Raw genomic sequence first — 17,761 nt, 5'->3', positions numbered from 1 at the left:
CAATTGGATGTTTTTTGGGGAGGTTCGCCATTTCGTCTTAAGTCCTATCTCCGTTCCGGATAGAGCTTATTAATTATAGATTGGGGAACATTTATTATGTTCTAGAAAGGTGCTACAAAGCGTCATGTAAAAAAAAGCTCTAGCTAACAGGCTAAGGATAGTGATAAGCACGGTTAGGACTATTCTGAACGTTTTGTAACAGTTCGTACTGTCTGGCTCTGAATAAGTTCCGAGAGTACCACTGATCCAGAATTCCAGAAAATAATTGGCGACCTCCGAAGTAATTTATATTTCAGTAAAAGGTCATATCAAATGGCCAAGCGATTTAGTATAGCTAGATCTCCCTGATACCCTTGGGTGGTGAATTTAAGATTCGTGACTACCAGTGAGCTCAGGACAGTTCTCTTCTCCTTTTAGCCCATTTAACAAGCCGACAGGGTTCAAAGGATTCCTGAAGGCAATTTTGAGATTTTATGGACGCACTGGACGAAAAGAGAGGTAGATTACTGCGCCAGTATATCTGCCTGATTGGCCCGAAATTAGGGACCCTGTTAAAGGGGAGGGTGTTCCAACGACTTTTTTTAGAGCTCGCCGAGTCGGCGGTCAGAAAAACTACACCTTACAATATAGAAGTCTTGTTGAAATTTTGATAATTTAGATAGAACATTTCCATTCACAGTACCCGATCGGTTAAGAGACACAGCATTAAACGAAACAGCAGACACTGTATCACGCCACTTGGGGTGGCATTGGCCAGGTATTCAAGTTCCATGGATATCAGGTCCTGTCTACATATTCACAAGGTGGCATTCTTATTTTCTTTCCTTCTTTCTTTCTTCTTCTTCTATTTTCTTTCTTTCTTTTTTTTTTTTTTTTCTTTGCTCTTTTTGACTTTATCTTCGTTTGGAGTAATGATAAAATTCCCTATACAACAATTGGGTAGATTGTATCGATTAAAAGTATAATACTGTTTTTCTCGCTGCGGTATATTATGAAGTCGTCCCCAATGGCATCACAGCCACGAAAACACATGTGCATAATGCCGCTGTTCTATGTATCAAATTGGCAGGCTATTAAAGGCAACAGACTGTGGCCGCCTCGTTCTATTAGTTACTAAGATTGTCTAAAGATGCTCACTATTTTGTTCACTGAAACAACTTAGTACTTATTAACCTGTTTGAATTAGTTTCACTTGTTTCTGTTTAAGATTTACTAGTGTGTTCTAGGTTTTGCAGACTTTCGCTTTCCTAGAAGTCTAATCTCTAGGTTCTATTAAGAGCTGTAAATGCACCATAAAAATATCTACAGCACCTCATGATAAATTCCACTTTGTGAGCTCAGTATCTAAACTTACTAAGGTTACAGAGCTTAGAATACCAAAGATCTATATCCTTTATTACATCAACAGCCAAGCCTCAGCAAAAGAAAAAATATTCTAATAATGTCTTATAGGAACATACGTGACCTCTAAATAAGTGTGAAGATATAAAAAATAAATATAAGTAAATGATTTACTATTACAAGAACTGTACCTCATATTGAATGAGAGGGAAATGGTAGAACTCCGAAGGAGTAGGTCAAGGAGACAATCTTAGACAGTTCAGAAGTTGTGGGCCCCGAGCCCACAAGTTCCTGGCAGGAGAAAAGACAACATGCCCTTTACGCAACTGCGTCCCGTGGTCTGTGAGGAGGTTGTTGATTGTCTATTACCTCTTCGAACGAGGACTTAAGATAATAACCATCTATACAAATGTCACGTGCCAAACCCTCGAATTCCTTCACTACAATATGTAGATACACTAGCCTTAGTACACTATTAAGAATATCTAAAAATACACCAAACACGTATCGCAGCAACCGCAGAAAGTGCCTTACGTATCGTATTTAATAATACAATATAGGATATATTTAGGAAGCAGTTGGAGAAACAGGCTGGATATACTTTGGCGGGGCCGCGGGGCCGATTTAAAAGCCTTGCAATTTCGGTAGGATTTTTGCAACCTTCATAAAATCCCTGTATATAAGCTCGCTTGGTTGGATCCGGCTGTTGATTACGCTTAATATGAACACTTAAGGGGCTCAAGGGAGCCCTTCTAGGTGTCTAGTCTCATATTTAGTGTTTGAATAATGAGGTTTTCTGACTCGTTTGGTAAGCGCGATTATTTAAACTTTTGACTAACTATACCTAACTATGCTGCCGGTGTGGGATTGGACAAACCGTATTGGTCCAACTCTAAATTTTGTGGACCATCTACTGACCATGTCGTTGTCTGGAGCGTGAAAGTTGCACTAATTTTAATATAATTCACGATTGTCTCACTCCGTAAACCCAAACCACATAGAACTGGCAGGCATTGGCAGCAAATTCTCCATACCACATGGCAGAGGGCCCCATGGCCTCCTATGATTCGGGGCCGAGTTTTGCCACACCCACCCGGATTTGGTTCTGACGGGGCGGCCGGAGCATTACCTAAAGATCGGCTTCGCCCCCCTAGATTCCAACTTTTGCATTCCGACTTCTCTACCTAGCAAATCCGAAGACCACGTTGAAAGGCCTTTACCATGGCTAACCTCAAAGCATCCATACTGTGTTCTCTATTCGCCTGGTTCCTTCTCCCTTGTGACTCAGCAGCAGAGCCAGCGTCATCTTCTTGTAATGCGGACGCGCGTCCTTATTCTGCGTGGATGGCTGATAGTGTCATCTCTCGTGGACAAGCCATCCTGCCTCCAGGAACAACACCGGAAGCGTCAATCTTTCTCCAAGTGGGTATTTTTCAGAATGCTATTCTTCGATTGAAGGAATATTATGGTACCCCCGAAGAGGCGTGTGCACATGGAGATTGGGACGACTACCTGGTAGAAAGTACACAGAGTGTCACTTCCTGGCTTCTAAATTCCACTCGGGACACTCAATATCCTCTCGATCGATTCTCGGATGGAAATGCCTTGTTATACCTGTGAGTTCTCTTGACTAAACTCAACTGGCCCTGTTCTCTAAACAGGCAACTGCCATTACTTTACGGGCAAACAGTAGCGGCTGATAAGCAGATAGATATGAGACCACACAAAATGAAACATACAAGGCAGTGCTTGATGCATTGCGTCAGTCTATTGATCTGCAGCCTAGAAATAAGTACGGTAAGTAGATATAAATATAAGGCCAAAAAAAAAAGAATATGAAAAACGAGATATAACTGTCATTTTCGTGTCTCTCAATAGAAAATTGTATACATTGTTCAGTTGTCATGTTGCTAACGGATGTCTAGGCGGCTACTGGTACTACAAGTATCCAAACTGGAGCTATCTGGATGGGATGTATTCCCTCATCCCTTTCTACTCTACCTACACGGCCCGTTTTGCGTCGGCTAATCGCACTGCCGTAGCCAAGGATCTCGTTTACCAACTCGACCTCCTCTGGTCTCATTGCCGGCAGAACAGCACAGGGCTGTTGGTCCATGGATACGATGCATCGGAAACAGCTGTATGGGCAAACTTAGTCACGGGCGCAAGTCCAATTGTCTGGATCCGCTCTTTGGGGTGGTATATGATGGCTTTGGTAGACATTCTGGAGCTCTCTCACGCACAAGCTGTTCTCAGTCAGGACCAGTGGGATCACATCCACCAGCGATTTATGGCTCTTTCCAACGCAGTCATGGCAGCCGTAGATCCGGACACTGGTTGCTGGTGGCAAGTCATGACGGACCCGAGAAGAGAGGGTAATTACATCGAGTCTAGTGGATCGGCTATGTTCACGTATGCGCTCTACAAAGGCGCACGACTCGGCTACTTGAAAGACCTCCCTGATAAAAATCCGCGGCCCACAACTCTCGCAAGTAACTGCTATCGCCATCTAGTCCAGAATTTTGTGGTAGACAACAAGAACGGGACATTGGGTTACAGCGGAACGGTGTCAGTTTGTAGTCTAAATTCGACCGCCACTTATGAGGTAATTTACCAAAACAGAACACTGTTTAAAGGTATACAGCTGACATGACGTGCAACTCTAGTATTATGTTCACCAGCCTCTCCTCTACAACAGCGTGCATGGCTCCGCCTCATTTGTTCTTGCAAGCCTGGAGCATGAAATATCTGTGAATATATCTAAGCATTGAAGGGTTTTCTTGTCGTCTACATTGAGCATAAATGATAGTCAGCCCTACTGCGTGCTTTACAAACCCAAGACACGATAGACAACGATAGGTATTGTATTAGCCTTTTTTCAGTGACTACAGGTCAGTCGCACGTGGGGCAAACCTCGCGCAACAAGCCTAACCGCCTTTGGAGGTCAGCTGACCTCCCGCCAACAGCTTTGTATTTAATCCATGTTGCGCGACCTAAATTTTTCATTACTTTACCATCTCCCTATTCCATTTCCGTCCGCGGCAGAATTTCGAAAAAACACAACCAGTTTCTAAGTGCTTCATAACTAGTTATATACTAGTTTCCATTATACAAAGATGAGTACTACGAGTGATGTTGCCTACCTCAGCCAGGATGAGGGCTCAGATGCTGAGAATTTTAATGAAATCGATCAGGTTTGCCATTATTATATTACATTTGTGATTATAATTAGCAGGACACAGGTCAGTCGCACGTGGGGCAAACCTCGCGCAACAAGCCTAACCGCCTTTGGAGGTCAGCTGACCTCCCGCCAAGAGCTCCGTATTTAATCCATGTTGCGCGACCTAAATTTTTATTACCTTACCATATCCCTACACCGCTTTAACTAGCTACTTCACAGCAACACCAAATACTATAGTTATTATTTTATAGCGAAAGCAGGAAGGTGTTTATAAAGGAGAGAACTAAAAGCCTTCGGGGCTGTAGTAAAATATATAGGGTTCCCGACAGATAAGCAGAGATAACAAGAAGAAGGTGTATAGCGGTCGGAAGATATATATATATATTAACACAGGAAGCTACAATTCGGAACAGAACACTAATAGAAAGGGATAATTTATAACTTTAAATTATATAATTCAGCAGTTATTCAAAGAACCTATAGAATTCTCAGTCTAATTAGGACTATCAGGACTATCGTATTCAAAAAAATGCGGCGGTAGAGAGGGAGAACTAGTTAATAACTGGTTATTAACCAGTTCGGTCCCAGTTCCTGACGGCATGCTAGTCACTGGAGGTGGAATAATACCCTGAGAAAGTGACAGCTGTGTAATTGCTTCATATCTTGCTAACTGAGCTTCCCGCCATCGAATGTTTAAATCTAATTGTCGTTGATGGTAGCGCTGATTTATGCTGTTTTCAGAAGCAACCTGGCGAAGCGATGAGCCTCTCCGTCTAGGTAACTGGTTAGTAACTGGTTACAAGCTAGTTTCTAACTGATTTAAGCTTACCTTGAGCCTCGTTGCCTAGATGGAGTTTGACCTCTTGACCTTGAACTAGACCGTGAACTAGACCTTGAACTAGATCTTGAACTCGATCTAGATCTGGATCTAGATGTAGATCTTGTATGAGATGAAAATGGAGAACCTGAAGAGGTATAAGGCTGTATAGGTTCCTCGATGGTATCAATCGGGGCCTGTAATGAGGAATTCGATGATTGTCGACGGCGTTTTCGCTCTAAATAACTATTTAGTAACTGGTTACAAACTGGTTTGGAACTAATTACTAATACTTACGTTCTCTGATCAGGCTATTTGCATACCGCTGGGCAATAGTGTCCGTACGATAGGAATGATGAATATTATAATTATTTCGGCTTAGATACTGATCCACATCTCGGGAATCAAGTTGGTAAGCCCTATTTAACTAGTTAGTAACTAGTCAAAAGCAGTTAATAACTAGTAAAAACATACCTTTCCACAGCTTTAACTAAAGAAAGTTTTTTCCCCACATATATCCCTTTTGATGTGACTGTTCTCCAGCATTGGTATGAGGTATAGCCTTTTGAAAATACTAGAATCCATTCTAGAACAGAATCTATTAAGACCAGCTGCAATAACTGGGTCAGCTTTATGAGCTGCCCATTGTTGGATCTTCTCATCATTATTTTCGTAAACTGGTTATGAATCAGTTAGCAACTAGTTTATAAGTACTTGGAAATTAGTTAGATATACTTAAAAGTTGCTGAATCAGATCATAGTAATCTGATTGACTTTGACAATCTAATAAAGATGCCATGCGATTAAAAAAAGCTCTGTTCCACGCTTCTGGCGGCCGATAGTTTGATCAATTCCTCTTAAAAGTGCACTCGACAGAATATTAGTATATTCATTAAATGAAACTCAGCTGGGCGGTGATCTGGGTCAACAGAAGTAAGATATTGACCAAGTCCTTATTAATAACCAGTTAGCAAGCAGTATTTAATTAGTTATAAGGTGCTTAAACTAAAAATTACCTTTTATCTGTCCGTCATCCATATCAACTACAAGGCTCTCAATCCCAGATCCATGAAGATACTTAAATTGTACTTCAGATCCAGAAACATCTTGAATAACATCAAAACAGTCTGAAATAAAAAAGCTTATAGCCTTCAGCATCTTCACGATTTGTAAGAGCACGAAGCAGGGTAATAACTATAAAGTAGTTAATAACTAGTTTGTAACTGGTTAAAAACTACTTTAGAACTACTTTTTTTTCCCATGCTCAGGAAGAAATGCAGCAAATATTACTTCCTTTAGCTTGTTTGCACGTATTCTTTTATAACTCATATCAATTTCAAACGAGGTAAGTGACTTAAGAAGCATAATTTGCTCTTTTTAGTCCACATATAATTATTGTGGTTTCTTCTGTATTAAGAATACGGTGAACATACTCCTAGCAATTAAAATTAGTTAGTAACTGTTTTAAAACTAGTTAAGAACTAGTATATAGATATCTTACCTTCAGCTGAGAATTCCGCTCCATTTGAAATTGAAGTCCGTTTAGGTACTGTCCTTGAGGGTATAAGGCCAGTCGCTCCTTATAAATCAAAAGTGAAAAACGATCCATATTTGCAAAACTTGGATGAATCTCTGTTAAACTATTACAATTATAGTTTTGACAGAGGTCTTGCAGCTGAGGGCTTCGTAGAAACGTAGCTAAGTAGGTATTAGTAACTAGTTTATAAGTACTTTGTAAGTAGTTAAAAACTAGTTAGCAACTAGTAAAATATTGAACGTACTTAATTTCAGCTCAGGATCTTTAAGGTCCTGGATCAGCTTTCGAATATCACTCATAATTTCAGGTGGTGCTTTAGAAGGTGGAGGTGGAGGATGTATATGCTTTCCATGTGATGTAAAAAGCATAAAAGGACATTCAAGTATATCCTTTGGTATAAGAATATTAAATACAACATCACAAGGCATAATCTTCAGATCTTGTACACCGTTAGGATGGTCAAATCCTATAAGCATTTATAAAGTGGTTAGCAAGTGGTTAATAACTAGTTAAAAGCAGTTCTTACCACAATGTCCTCGACGTGTGTGAACTCCCTCAATTACTCCACAACTTCCAGATACAGGAGTAATATTCTGAGTAAAAATATTGGACAGAAAATTGAGATCAGTATCTGTTCGAAATGCTAAAGATTGAAAAAAATGATCCTTATAGTTGGTAGGAGTGGAATTGCTGCAAGTAATATAAGGATGATAGACACCTGCAACAGTCTGTAATTAGTTAATAACTAGTTTGGTAGCAGTTCTTAAGCGGTTTATAACCAGTTACTAACCTGCTGAGCTGGCCATTTGAAAACAGGAGAGCAACTCTCCAGCCATGAATGACATGCTGAGTGCCTTTTAAAGGCACGCTGAATACCATTATAAAGCCTAGTAATTAACTAGTTAGCAGCTAGTTAACAACTAGTTAGCAACAAGTATTACCCATATGCCTTTCGCTTTCTGATATCCTCTTCACTTGACTCAAGTACTTTTTCTTATATCTCGAATTGAATGCCATGTTGCATCATCAATTTTGTAGTGATCAAGATGCAATAATGTAGGATGAAGGTTAGAACAAATCTTAACTCCACTACATTTATATTGACTTCGAAAGACTCCTACTTGTAGGAAAGGACAAATAGACGAGTGTTTTTGATATCGTTGCCTAGAGGAATATTGAATCTTAATTAGTTAATAACTAGTTATTAAGCAGTTAGAAACTAATTCAAGAGTAATTACCCCTTTATAATATTCTGAACTTCAGGCGGCCTCCTTGGGCTAAGTGGTATAATATAGGTATGCCCACCCTCACCTGACTCCGGATATTCAGGAAGAGTAAGAGAATATTCAATTTTATGAGTAATCAATCGTGTTTGCATGCCATTTGTTAGAACAGTAGGAATTACTTCCTAATAACTAGTTAGTAACTAGTTATCAACTAATTATAGTGACTACAGGTCAGTCGCACGTGGGGCAAACCTCGCGCAACAAGCCTAACCGCCTTTGGAGGTCAGCTGACCTCCCGCCAACAGCTTTGTATTTAATCCATGTTGCGCGACCTAAATTTTTCATTACTTTACCATCTCCCTATTCCATTTCCGTCCGCGGCAGAATTTCGAAAAAACACAACCAGTTTCTAAGTGCTTCATAACTAGTTATATACTAGTTTCCATTATACAAAGATGAGTACTACGAGTGATGTTGCCTACCTCAGCCAGGATGAGGGCTCAGATGCTGAGAATTTTAATGAAATCGATCAGGTTTGCCATTATTATATTACATTTGTGATTATAATTAGTTGATAACTAGTTACTAACTAGTTATTAGGAAGTAATTCCTACTGTTCTAACAAATGGCATGCAAACACGATTGATTACTCATAAAATTGAATATTCTCTTACTCTTCCTGAATATCCGAGTCAGGTGAGGGTGGGCATACCTATATTATACCACTTAGCCCAAGGAGGCCGCCTGAAGTTCAGAATATTATAAAGGGGGTAATTACTCTTGAATTAGTTTCTAACTGCTTAATAACTAACGAGTAACTAATTAAGATTCAATATTCCTCTAGGCAACGATATCAAAAACACTCGTCTATTTGTCCTTTCCTACAAGTAGGAGTCTTTCGAAGTCAATATAAATGTAGTGGAGTTAAGTATTTGTTCTAACCTTCATCCTACATTATTGCATCTTGATCACTACAAAATTGATGATGCAACATGGCATTCAATTCGAGATATAAGAAAAGTACTTGAGTCAAGTGAAGAGGATATCAGAAAGCGAAAGGCATATGGGTAATACTTGTTGCTAACTAGTTGTTAACTAGCTGCTAACTAGTTAATTACTAGGCTTTATAATGGTATTCAGCGTGCCTTTAAAAGGCACTCTGTAAGGGGCTAGAGCCCCTCAGCCTACTCGGGCCCTCAGCCCTCGTGTTTCCTTTCTCCTCGCCTGCCACATGATTAGTATATTGATTAGTACACTCTATCATGTGACTTCTTCCCCCCCTTATTTCGCAATCGTCTCATCGCTGTTTCCTCTTCTCTTTCCTCTTCGACGATTCCTTTTGTATCCACCCTAGTTATTAGGTTATAGAGGTTTAGCCCTTGACATTAGGAATCGTCCTTGTCTGCCTGTCTGCCCGCTCGCCTGCCCGCTTGTCCGCCCGCTCGCCTGCCTGCCTGCTCGCCCGCCCGCTTGCCTGCCTGTCCGCCAGTCTATGGGAATATCTTTACGATGTCCGACCCGAATCCACTCCTCCTGCTTGTGCAGCAGCTCCAGCAAGAGCTCCAAAACCAGCGCCTTGATATTCAAAACCAGCGTAATGAAATACAGCAACTACGTGCGGACCTTGATGCTTCCCGAACAGATGTCCACCAGCTTCGTACGCAGCTTCTTTCCGTCCAGACACCCAGATCCCGCCTGCCAGATCCGCCTCGCTTTAACGGTAAACCATACACGCTTCGCACATGGCTCCCGTCAATTAAAGCAAAACTTCGATCAGACCAGCTCGTAGGAGCTGATGCTTTTGACTATGTATGGGATCGACTAGAACAGTCTCAGCAAGCTTCTGTCCTGCACCTCCGCCAATCTGCCGAAGAAAACCAGCTATGGGATCCTGAAGTTATTTTCTCTTTTTTCAGCGTCTATGCCATAACCCACGGGAACAGCAGGAGGCTATTCAGCGCTTTACTTCTATACAACAGAGGGATGACGAATCGCTTATCGCCTACCTTGCTCGTTTTGAACGACTTTCATATGAAGCCAATGTAAACTCATGGCCAGATATATCACGTGTTACCACGCTACACCGGGGGCTACGGCCTAATCTCCGTCGAATACTAGAAGACTCGAATAATTCTCTCTTTGATCTTCCCTATAATGAATATATTGAACTTGTCCAGAGTACCGATCGGCGTACCCGTCCTAGTCCAAAATCAGCCCCGAAACCAGCTTTGACCCCGAATACAGACCCAATGGATACTGATCCGGTCCGAGTCAACTCAGTTAAAATAAACCCCAATCCTGTTCATGTTGGCTCTGTGAGAGTAGCCCGAGCTGCTTCGCCTGTTTTATCTGATTCTTCTCATGAATCCACCACCTCTGACCGCCGCCGTTTCCGACTTGCGAATAATTTATGCCTTTACTGCGGTTCTAATGATCATTGGATCGCAGACTGCGATGCCCGCTCTACTTTGTCTGATACTTCCGAGAAACCTCCGAAAAAGCTTACAGCCCGCGCCAGCAACCCGCCTCGCTATTAGGCCTCCTTCGGAGGCCTTATATAGGAAGGGGGAGTAGTGTAAGGGGCTAGAGCCCCTCAGCCTACTCGGGCCCTCAGCCCTCGTGTTTCCTTTCTCCTCGCCTGCCACATGATTAGTATATTGATTAGTACACTCTATCATGTGACTTCCCCCCTTACTTCGCAATCGTCTCATCGCTGTTTCCTCTTCTCTTTCCTCTTCGACGATTCCTTTTGTATCCACCCTAGTTATTAGGTTATAGAGGTTTAGCCCTTGACACACTCAGCATGTCATTCATGGCTGGAGAGTTGCTCTCCTGTTTTCAAATGGCCAGCTCAGCAGGTTAGTAACTGGTTATAAACCGCTTAAGAACTGCTACCAAACTAGTTATTAACTAATTACAGACTGTTGCAGGTGTCTATCATCCTTATATTACTTGCAGCAATTCCACTCCTACCAACTATAAGGATCATTTTTTTTCAATCTTTAGCATTTCGAACAGATACTGATCTCAATTTTCTGTCCAATATTTTTACTCAGAATATTACTCCTGTATCTGGAAGTTGTGGAGTAATTGAGGGAGTTCACACACGTCGAGGACATTGTGGTAAGAACTGCTTTTTAACTAGTTATTAACCACTTGCTAACCACTTTATAAATGCTTATAGGATTTGACCATCCTAACGGTGTACAAGATCTGAAGATTATGCCTTGTGATGTTGTATTTAATATTCTTATACCAAAGGATATACTTGAATGTCCTTTTATGCTTTTTACATCACATGGAAAGCATATACATCCTCCACCTCCACCTTCTAAAGCACCACCTGAAATTATGAGTGATATTCGAAAGCTGATCCAGGACCTTAAAGATCCTGAGCTGAAATTAAGTACGTTCAATATTTTACTAGTTGCTAACTAGTTTTTAACTACTTACAAAGTACTTATAAACTAGTTACTAATACCTACTTAGCTACGTTTCTACGAAGCCCTCAGCTGCAAGACCTCTGTCAAAACTATAATTGTAATAGTTTAACAGAGATTCATCCAAGTTTTGCAAATATGGATCGTTTTTCACTTTTGATTTATAAGGAGCGACTGGCCTTATACCCTCAAGGACAGTACCTAAACGGACTTCAATTTCAAATGGAGCGGAATTCTCAGCTGAAGGTAAGATATCTATATACTAGTTCTTAACTAGTTTTAAAACAGTTACTAACTAATTTTAATTGCTAGGAGTATGTTCACCGTATTCTTAATACAGAAGAAACCACAATAATTATATGTGGACTAAAAGAGCAAATTATGCTTCTTAAGTCACTTACCTCGTTTGAAATTGATATGAGTTATAAAAGAATACGTGCAAACAAGCTAAAGGAAGTAATATTTGCTGCATTTCTTCCTGAGCATGGGAAAAGTAAGTAGTTCTAAAGTAGTTTTAACCAGTTACAAACTAGTTATTAACTACTTTATAGTTATTACCCTGCTTCGTGCTCTTACAAATCGTGAAGATGCTGAAGGCTATAAGCTTTTATTTCAGACTGTTTTTGATGTTATTCAAGATGTTTCTGGATCTGAAGTACAATTTAAGTATCTTCATGGATCTGGGATTGAGAGCCTTGTAGTTGATATGGATGACGGACAGATAAAAGGTAATTTTTTAGTTTAAGCACCTTATAACTAATTAAATACTGCTTGCTAACTGGTTATTAATAAGGACTTGGTCAATATCTTACTTCTGTTGACCCAGATCACCGCCCAGCTGAGTTTCATTTAATGAATATACTAATATTCTGTCGAGTGCACTTTTAAGAGGAATTGATCAAACTATCGGCCGCCAGAAGCGTGGAACAGAGCTTTTAATCGCATGGCATCTTTATTAGATTGTCAAAGTCAATCAGATTACTATGATCTGATTCAGCAACTTTTAAGTATATCTAACTAATTTCCAAGTACTTATAAACTAGTTGCTAACTGATTCATAACCAGTTTACGAAAATAATGATGAGAAGATCCAACAATGGGCAGCTCATAAAGCTGACCCAGTTATTGCAGCTGGTCTTAATAGATTCTGTTCTAGAATGGATTCTAGTATTTTTCAAAAGGCTATACCTCATACCAATGCTGGAGAACAGTCACATCAAAAGGGATATATGTGGGGAAAAACTTTCTTTAGTTAAAGCTGTGGAAAGGTATGTTTTACTAGTTATTAACTGCTTTTTGACTAGTTACTAACTAGTTAAATAGGGCTTACCAACTTGATTCCCGAGATGTGGATCAGTATCTAAGCCGAAATAATTATAATATTCATCATTCCTATCGTACGGACACTATTGCCCAGCGGTATGCAAATAGCCTGATCAGAGAACGTAAGTATTAGTAATTAGTTCCAAACCAGTTTGTAACCAGTTACTAAATAGTTATTTAGAGCGAAAACGCCGTCGACAATCATCGAATTCCTCATTACAGGCCCCGATTGATACCATCGAGGAACCTATACAGCCTTATACCTCTTCAGGTTCTCCATTTTCATCTCATACAAGATCTACATCTAGATCCAGATCTAGATCGAGTTCAAGATCTAGTTCAAGGTCTAGTTCACGGTCTAGTTCAAGGTCAAGAGGTCAAACTCCATCTAGGCAACGAGGCTCAAGGTAAGCTTAAATCAGTTAGAAACTAGCTTGTAACCAGTTACTAACCAGTTACCTAGACGGAGAGGCTCATCGCTTCGCCAGGTTGCTTCTGAAAACAGCATAAATCAGCGCTACCATCAACGACAATTAGATTTAAACATTCGATGGCGGGAAGCTCAGTTAGCAAGATATGAAGCAATTACACAGCTGTCACTTTCTCAGGGTATTATTCCACCTCCAGTGACTAGCATGCCGTCAGGAACTGGGACCGAACTGGTTAATAACCAGTTATTAACTAGTTCTCCCTCTCTACCGCCGCATTTTTTTGAATACGATAGTCCTGATAGTCCTAATTAGACTGAGAATTCTATAGGTTCTTTGAATAACTGCTGAATTATATAATTTAAAGTTATAAATTATCCCTTTCTATTAGTGTTCTGTTCCGAATTGTAGCTTCCTGTGTTAATATATATATATATCTTCCGACCGCTATACACCTTCTTCTTGTTATCTCTGCTTATCTGTCGGGAACCCTATATATTTTACTACAGCCCCGAAGGCTTTTAGTTCTCTCCTTTATAAACACCTTCCTGCTTTCGCTATAAAATAATAACTATAGTATTTGGTGTTGCTGTGAAGTAGCTAGTTAAAGCGGTGTAGGGATATGGTAAGGTAATAAAAATTTAGGTCGCGCAACATGGATTAAATACGGAGCTCTTGGCGGGAGGTCAGCTGACCTCCAAAGGCGGTTAGGCTTGTTGCGCGAGGTTTGCCCCACGTGCGACTGACCTGTGTCCTGTTTTTTTCACCCCCTGAATATGCAACTAACAGAACAACGTGAACTCTGCAAGTTACATAAAATTTCCGAGGCAAAAATAGAATAAGAAAAAATAAATTTATAGCTGTGGTGTTTTGCCTAACGGCCAACCAGTCGATAGAGCAGGGACAGAGGCTCTCCTGTCTGTGGTAAATACAGCAAGACTTGACAGCAAAACAGAAAGATGAAGGATGCAGGTCAGAGAAGAGATGTACATAACGTAAATTAGCTTCAGCCCATACTTGCTAGGGGCTGCATGCGGCCTTCGGCCGCGAAATGCCTGAGGAATGACTCAATCATCAATCAATCGGGGATACCCACCAAAAACCCGCGCTAGGTAGCCGTCAGGCGGTTCTTGGAAGTGAAAGCCTGACCCAACCCGCGTTTTGGTGAGAGAGCGTTGATACAATTAATCGTTGGATATTGAAAATTTGGTTGTGTTGTGTGCCGATCAACACGACCTAAGGTGGTCCCGCCAGGAGGGGTTCCCGAACCCCATGCCATAAATACAGTATGGTGAATCGAGGCTGCATCAGGTAAACTATAGAGCTTCGTATACGGAATTTATTCGTATCCGAGTACGATTATTCGTAACACCCATTATTCGTGTGCACCCCTACCTACTTAGTAGTAGATTACACCTAGGCATCCTACGCTGGTAGGACCAAGCTTTGTCTTTTACTATCTTTTTTGGCTCTGACTGCTAGAGCTAGTTCACTTTTACGTTTGATAACCATTGGCCCTTTTATGTGTGGAGGTTGTGCCAAGTGTCAATGGCTGAGCCCATAGAACCTACAAGATAGGTTATGTACAAGAAGGAATCGTTGAAGAAGGGAAGAAAGGAAGAGGAAAATGAGCAGTAAACAAACAAGGTGGTGAGTCACGTGACATGGATCGAGGGCCAATGGGCCAAAAGGGTCAGTAGGGACAGTAGGGACAGTAGGGACAGTAGGGACAATAGGGACAGTAGGGACAATAGGGACAACGGGGACAATAGGGATAACAGGGATAATAGGGACATTGAGCCTAGAGGTCAAACGGGCTCTAGCCCTTTACACCACGTACAGCAGCAGGTAGAGTTCAGTGACACCAAACAATGCCCCACAAATTACTGGTTAAGCATCCCAATGTTAAAATAAGATTTGTCACATACAGAGGGCTATACCCACCTATGGAAGATAAAATCTGGCTACAAGATTCGGCAATTAACTATGCCACATATACTATTAATAATCTATTTTAGTATCTACTAGTTACTCTCGACAGCTAAAATTAAACTGTGCAAATATTTAATAAAAACGAATTTCTATATGAAAAATATTTATTAATATTTGAATAATACATCTTTTTATGTTCAAGAATACTGCAATTACTGCCATTGCTGTGATGCCTGTGCAGGCTGTTACTATAATGCGAGAACTACTACATTTACACACATACTTATGTAGCCTTATTTGCACAATTCCTTCTCTGATTAAACACTTGGTCTTCATAGAATGGAGTGCTTTCTCTTTTGAGTTAGTTTCTCGTTGATAGAAGAGACTATCAGGTGAATTTTTCAGCGGGGCATCACTAGCGCACGTATTCTCGTAACACGTTCATCATTGTAGAACTCTATCAAGTCAATTCAGCCACATCACGGACAAAGAGCTAAAGAAGGTACACCTCTTAATTACAAATTTGTTTAGCCAATGACGCTGGCACAGCCACGTCCAAGTGTAGAATGCCGTGCTGAGATACAGAGTAAAAGCGCTGGAATATGACGCATTACCTTGAGGGAAAGGGCCACAAAGAGGCTTCGCTTCAAGTGTGATAAGCCACAGACGCTTTCCTTACAAGTCAGAGTCAATTGCTATTTTTGGTCCGTACGCGGGGTATACCAAGTTGCCGCAGGTGCATGAGCATGCGATGTGGAGCCAATAAAAACTGAAATATCCCGCTCAGATCTCAGACTAGCAATACTGAAGGAGGGCAGGAATACCACATTACCTGCAATGACATGCAGAGGGAGCCTACCACTGCATCCCAGGATACCTATCAGCTTGTGGTCTGAACCGCTTCGGACCGCATGCGTGATATCCTAATTTTGGCATCAACGAATCATACAATAGGCACATTATAGTGCCCTATCATATGGGATAGATCATCGCTAGTCACAAGTCGAAGCTGAGCCACAGTTGGCGTGCAAGTGGCTCAGCGCAAGAGAACAATCACGCCGGTGTGGTAGCGAATTCAATTGCCAGAATCGAATGGTTTCTATTCTTCTGCCTAGTGGTAAAATATAAGAAGGCCATCTACGACAGACGAAGAATGAAGTCAGTAGCAAGTTTCGTTTACGGCTTCCAGCTTCCCATAATATATTACACACTTGCTGTTCGGTATCCTCATATGCTCTTGGCGTTGTTGCTTCGTCAACTACTTTTACTGACACTTCTCTTGAGTTCTGATTATGTCTCGATATTCCATATCTTCTTCCGCTCCATATTGCCTCTCGGAAATTATAAACCTCTGTCCTGAAGAAGAGAGGCATTGTGCCGGTTATGCACCTTCACAGAAGCGTCGATGCCACAACCCCATCAACGCGGGGAATTGTCGCATGGCCTCTAATCTCCTTAGCCGAGGCACCGAGAGACTTTCTTCACGGAGTTCTATAGATGACTTACTCGAAAACCTAGCCCCTCTGGTCCTTTGTTGGAGACATGGGAATCAGGCCGATGGCTTGGTTGATACTTGGCGCAGGCAGGTCCGCGACTTTCAGACTACCCGGACTACACGACTTGAGTCGTTGGATACAGCTATTTTAAAAGAGGAAATTATACCGAACCTGCGCCGGGAAGTCAACCAGGAAATCGAGGAGCTCAGAGACGGCATCAGAGAAGAGCTCAGACGACTCCAGGCTCATGCGGCTTTCTCGCTTCCATCGCAAGCTGCCGTGCGTGGGGACTCCCCGAGGATACCCGCAAGACTTAGTACCGGCACAAGGATGACAACCGGTGCACCAAGCACGCCATCGAGGAGGTTGGCCGGGGCCCCAGCACCGACGTTACGGAGGTCCACGCCAAATAGAGTGGAATCGGGAAATACCGTTCGTCCTAGTGCGATCGAAGCGTCAACAACAGATTCAACCGGATCAGTTCGCTTTTCCCAGCGCACAACTACTCGTCAGTGTGTGGAAGGCGTCTGCGGCATTTGTATACTGCCACTGTCGGAGTTGTCGGAGCCAGAACATCGGGCGGCTGATCACGACAAATCTGACGCACAGAATAACTCAGAAGAGGAAGAAGAGGAAGGTGAGGCAAATCAAGAACAACCCTCTGGAAGTGGTTCTCGACATGTTAGAGGTGCTAGGGATTTGGTGTGGTGCAAGGCACAATGCGGAATCAACTTTCACAAGACCTGTATGGATAAATGGATTGCAACAACCGGCTCCCTCCGGGCAACATGTCCAAACTGTAGGGCTAGTTGGCGGCCATGAATTATGGATGTGCATAGCATTTCTTTTTTTTTAACTTAGCGCTCTTACTTTGTCATGATGTATTTGCTTGCCTGTGAGCTACTGTTTACTTAGTTTTGTTTTATGTGGTAAAAATCAGAAATTTAACACGGAAAATTTCCTGTGTAGCAATTTTTATACTATTTCCTTCTAACTACGGGAATAGGAAGCCGGGTATGTAAGTTATTATCAAAGAGTAT

The 17,761-nt window shown here is 41.5% G+C and overlaps 3 protein-coding genes across 3 annotated transcripts; all 3 read left to right on the top strand.

Moving 5' to 3' along the window:
- Nucleotides 1–2,562: 2,562 nt before the first annotated feature.
- Nucleotides 2,563–4,112, top strand: ATNIH1004_011360 (uncharacterized protein; the record flags this gene model as incomplete). Its single annotated transcript, XM_033575923.1, has 4 exons — nt 2,563–2,957; nt 3,053–3,138; nt 3,267–3,946; nt 4,008–4,112. 4 exons carry the CDS (start codon nt 2,563–2,565, stop codon nt 4,110–4,112), a joined length of 1,266 nt encoding a protein of 421 aa, XP_033421778.1.
- Nucleotides 4,113–9,611: 5,499 nt separating this feature from the next.
- On the top strand, nt 9,612–10,639 carry ATNIH1004_011359 (uncharacterized protein; the record flags this gene model as incomplete). The annotated part of the gene is made up of 2 exons (XM_033575922.1): nt 9,612–9,998; nt 10,049–10,639. The coding sequence occupies 2 exons, from the start codon at nt 9,612–9,614 to the stop codon at nt 10,637–10,639; spliced, it is 978 nt and encodes a 325-aa protein (XP_033421777.1).
- Nucleotides 10,640–16,517: 5,878 nt separating this feature from the next.
- On the top strand, nt 16,518–17,543 carry ATNIH1004_011358 (uncharacterized protein; the record flags this gene model as incomplete). The annotated part of the gene is made up of 1 exon (XM_033575921.1): nt 16,518–17,543. One exon carries the CDS (start codon nt 16,518–16,520, stop codon nt 17,541–17,543), a length of 1,026 nt encoding a protein of 341 aa, XP_033421776.1.
- Nucleotides 17,544–17,761: the final 218 nt, after the last annotated feature.

The sequence above is a fragment of the Aspergillus tanneri genome (assembly GCF_003426965.1).
Source record: "Aspergillus tanneri strain NIH1004 chromosome Unknown AapTan_8_pilon_pilon_pilon, whole genome shotgun sequence".
Taxonomy (NCBI): Eukaryota; Fungi; Ascomycota; class Eurotiomycetes; order Eurotiales; family Aspergillaceae; genus Aspergillus; species Aspergillus tanneri.
This window is presented reverse-complemented; position numbering and strand designations above follow the sequence as displayed.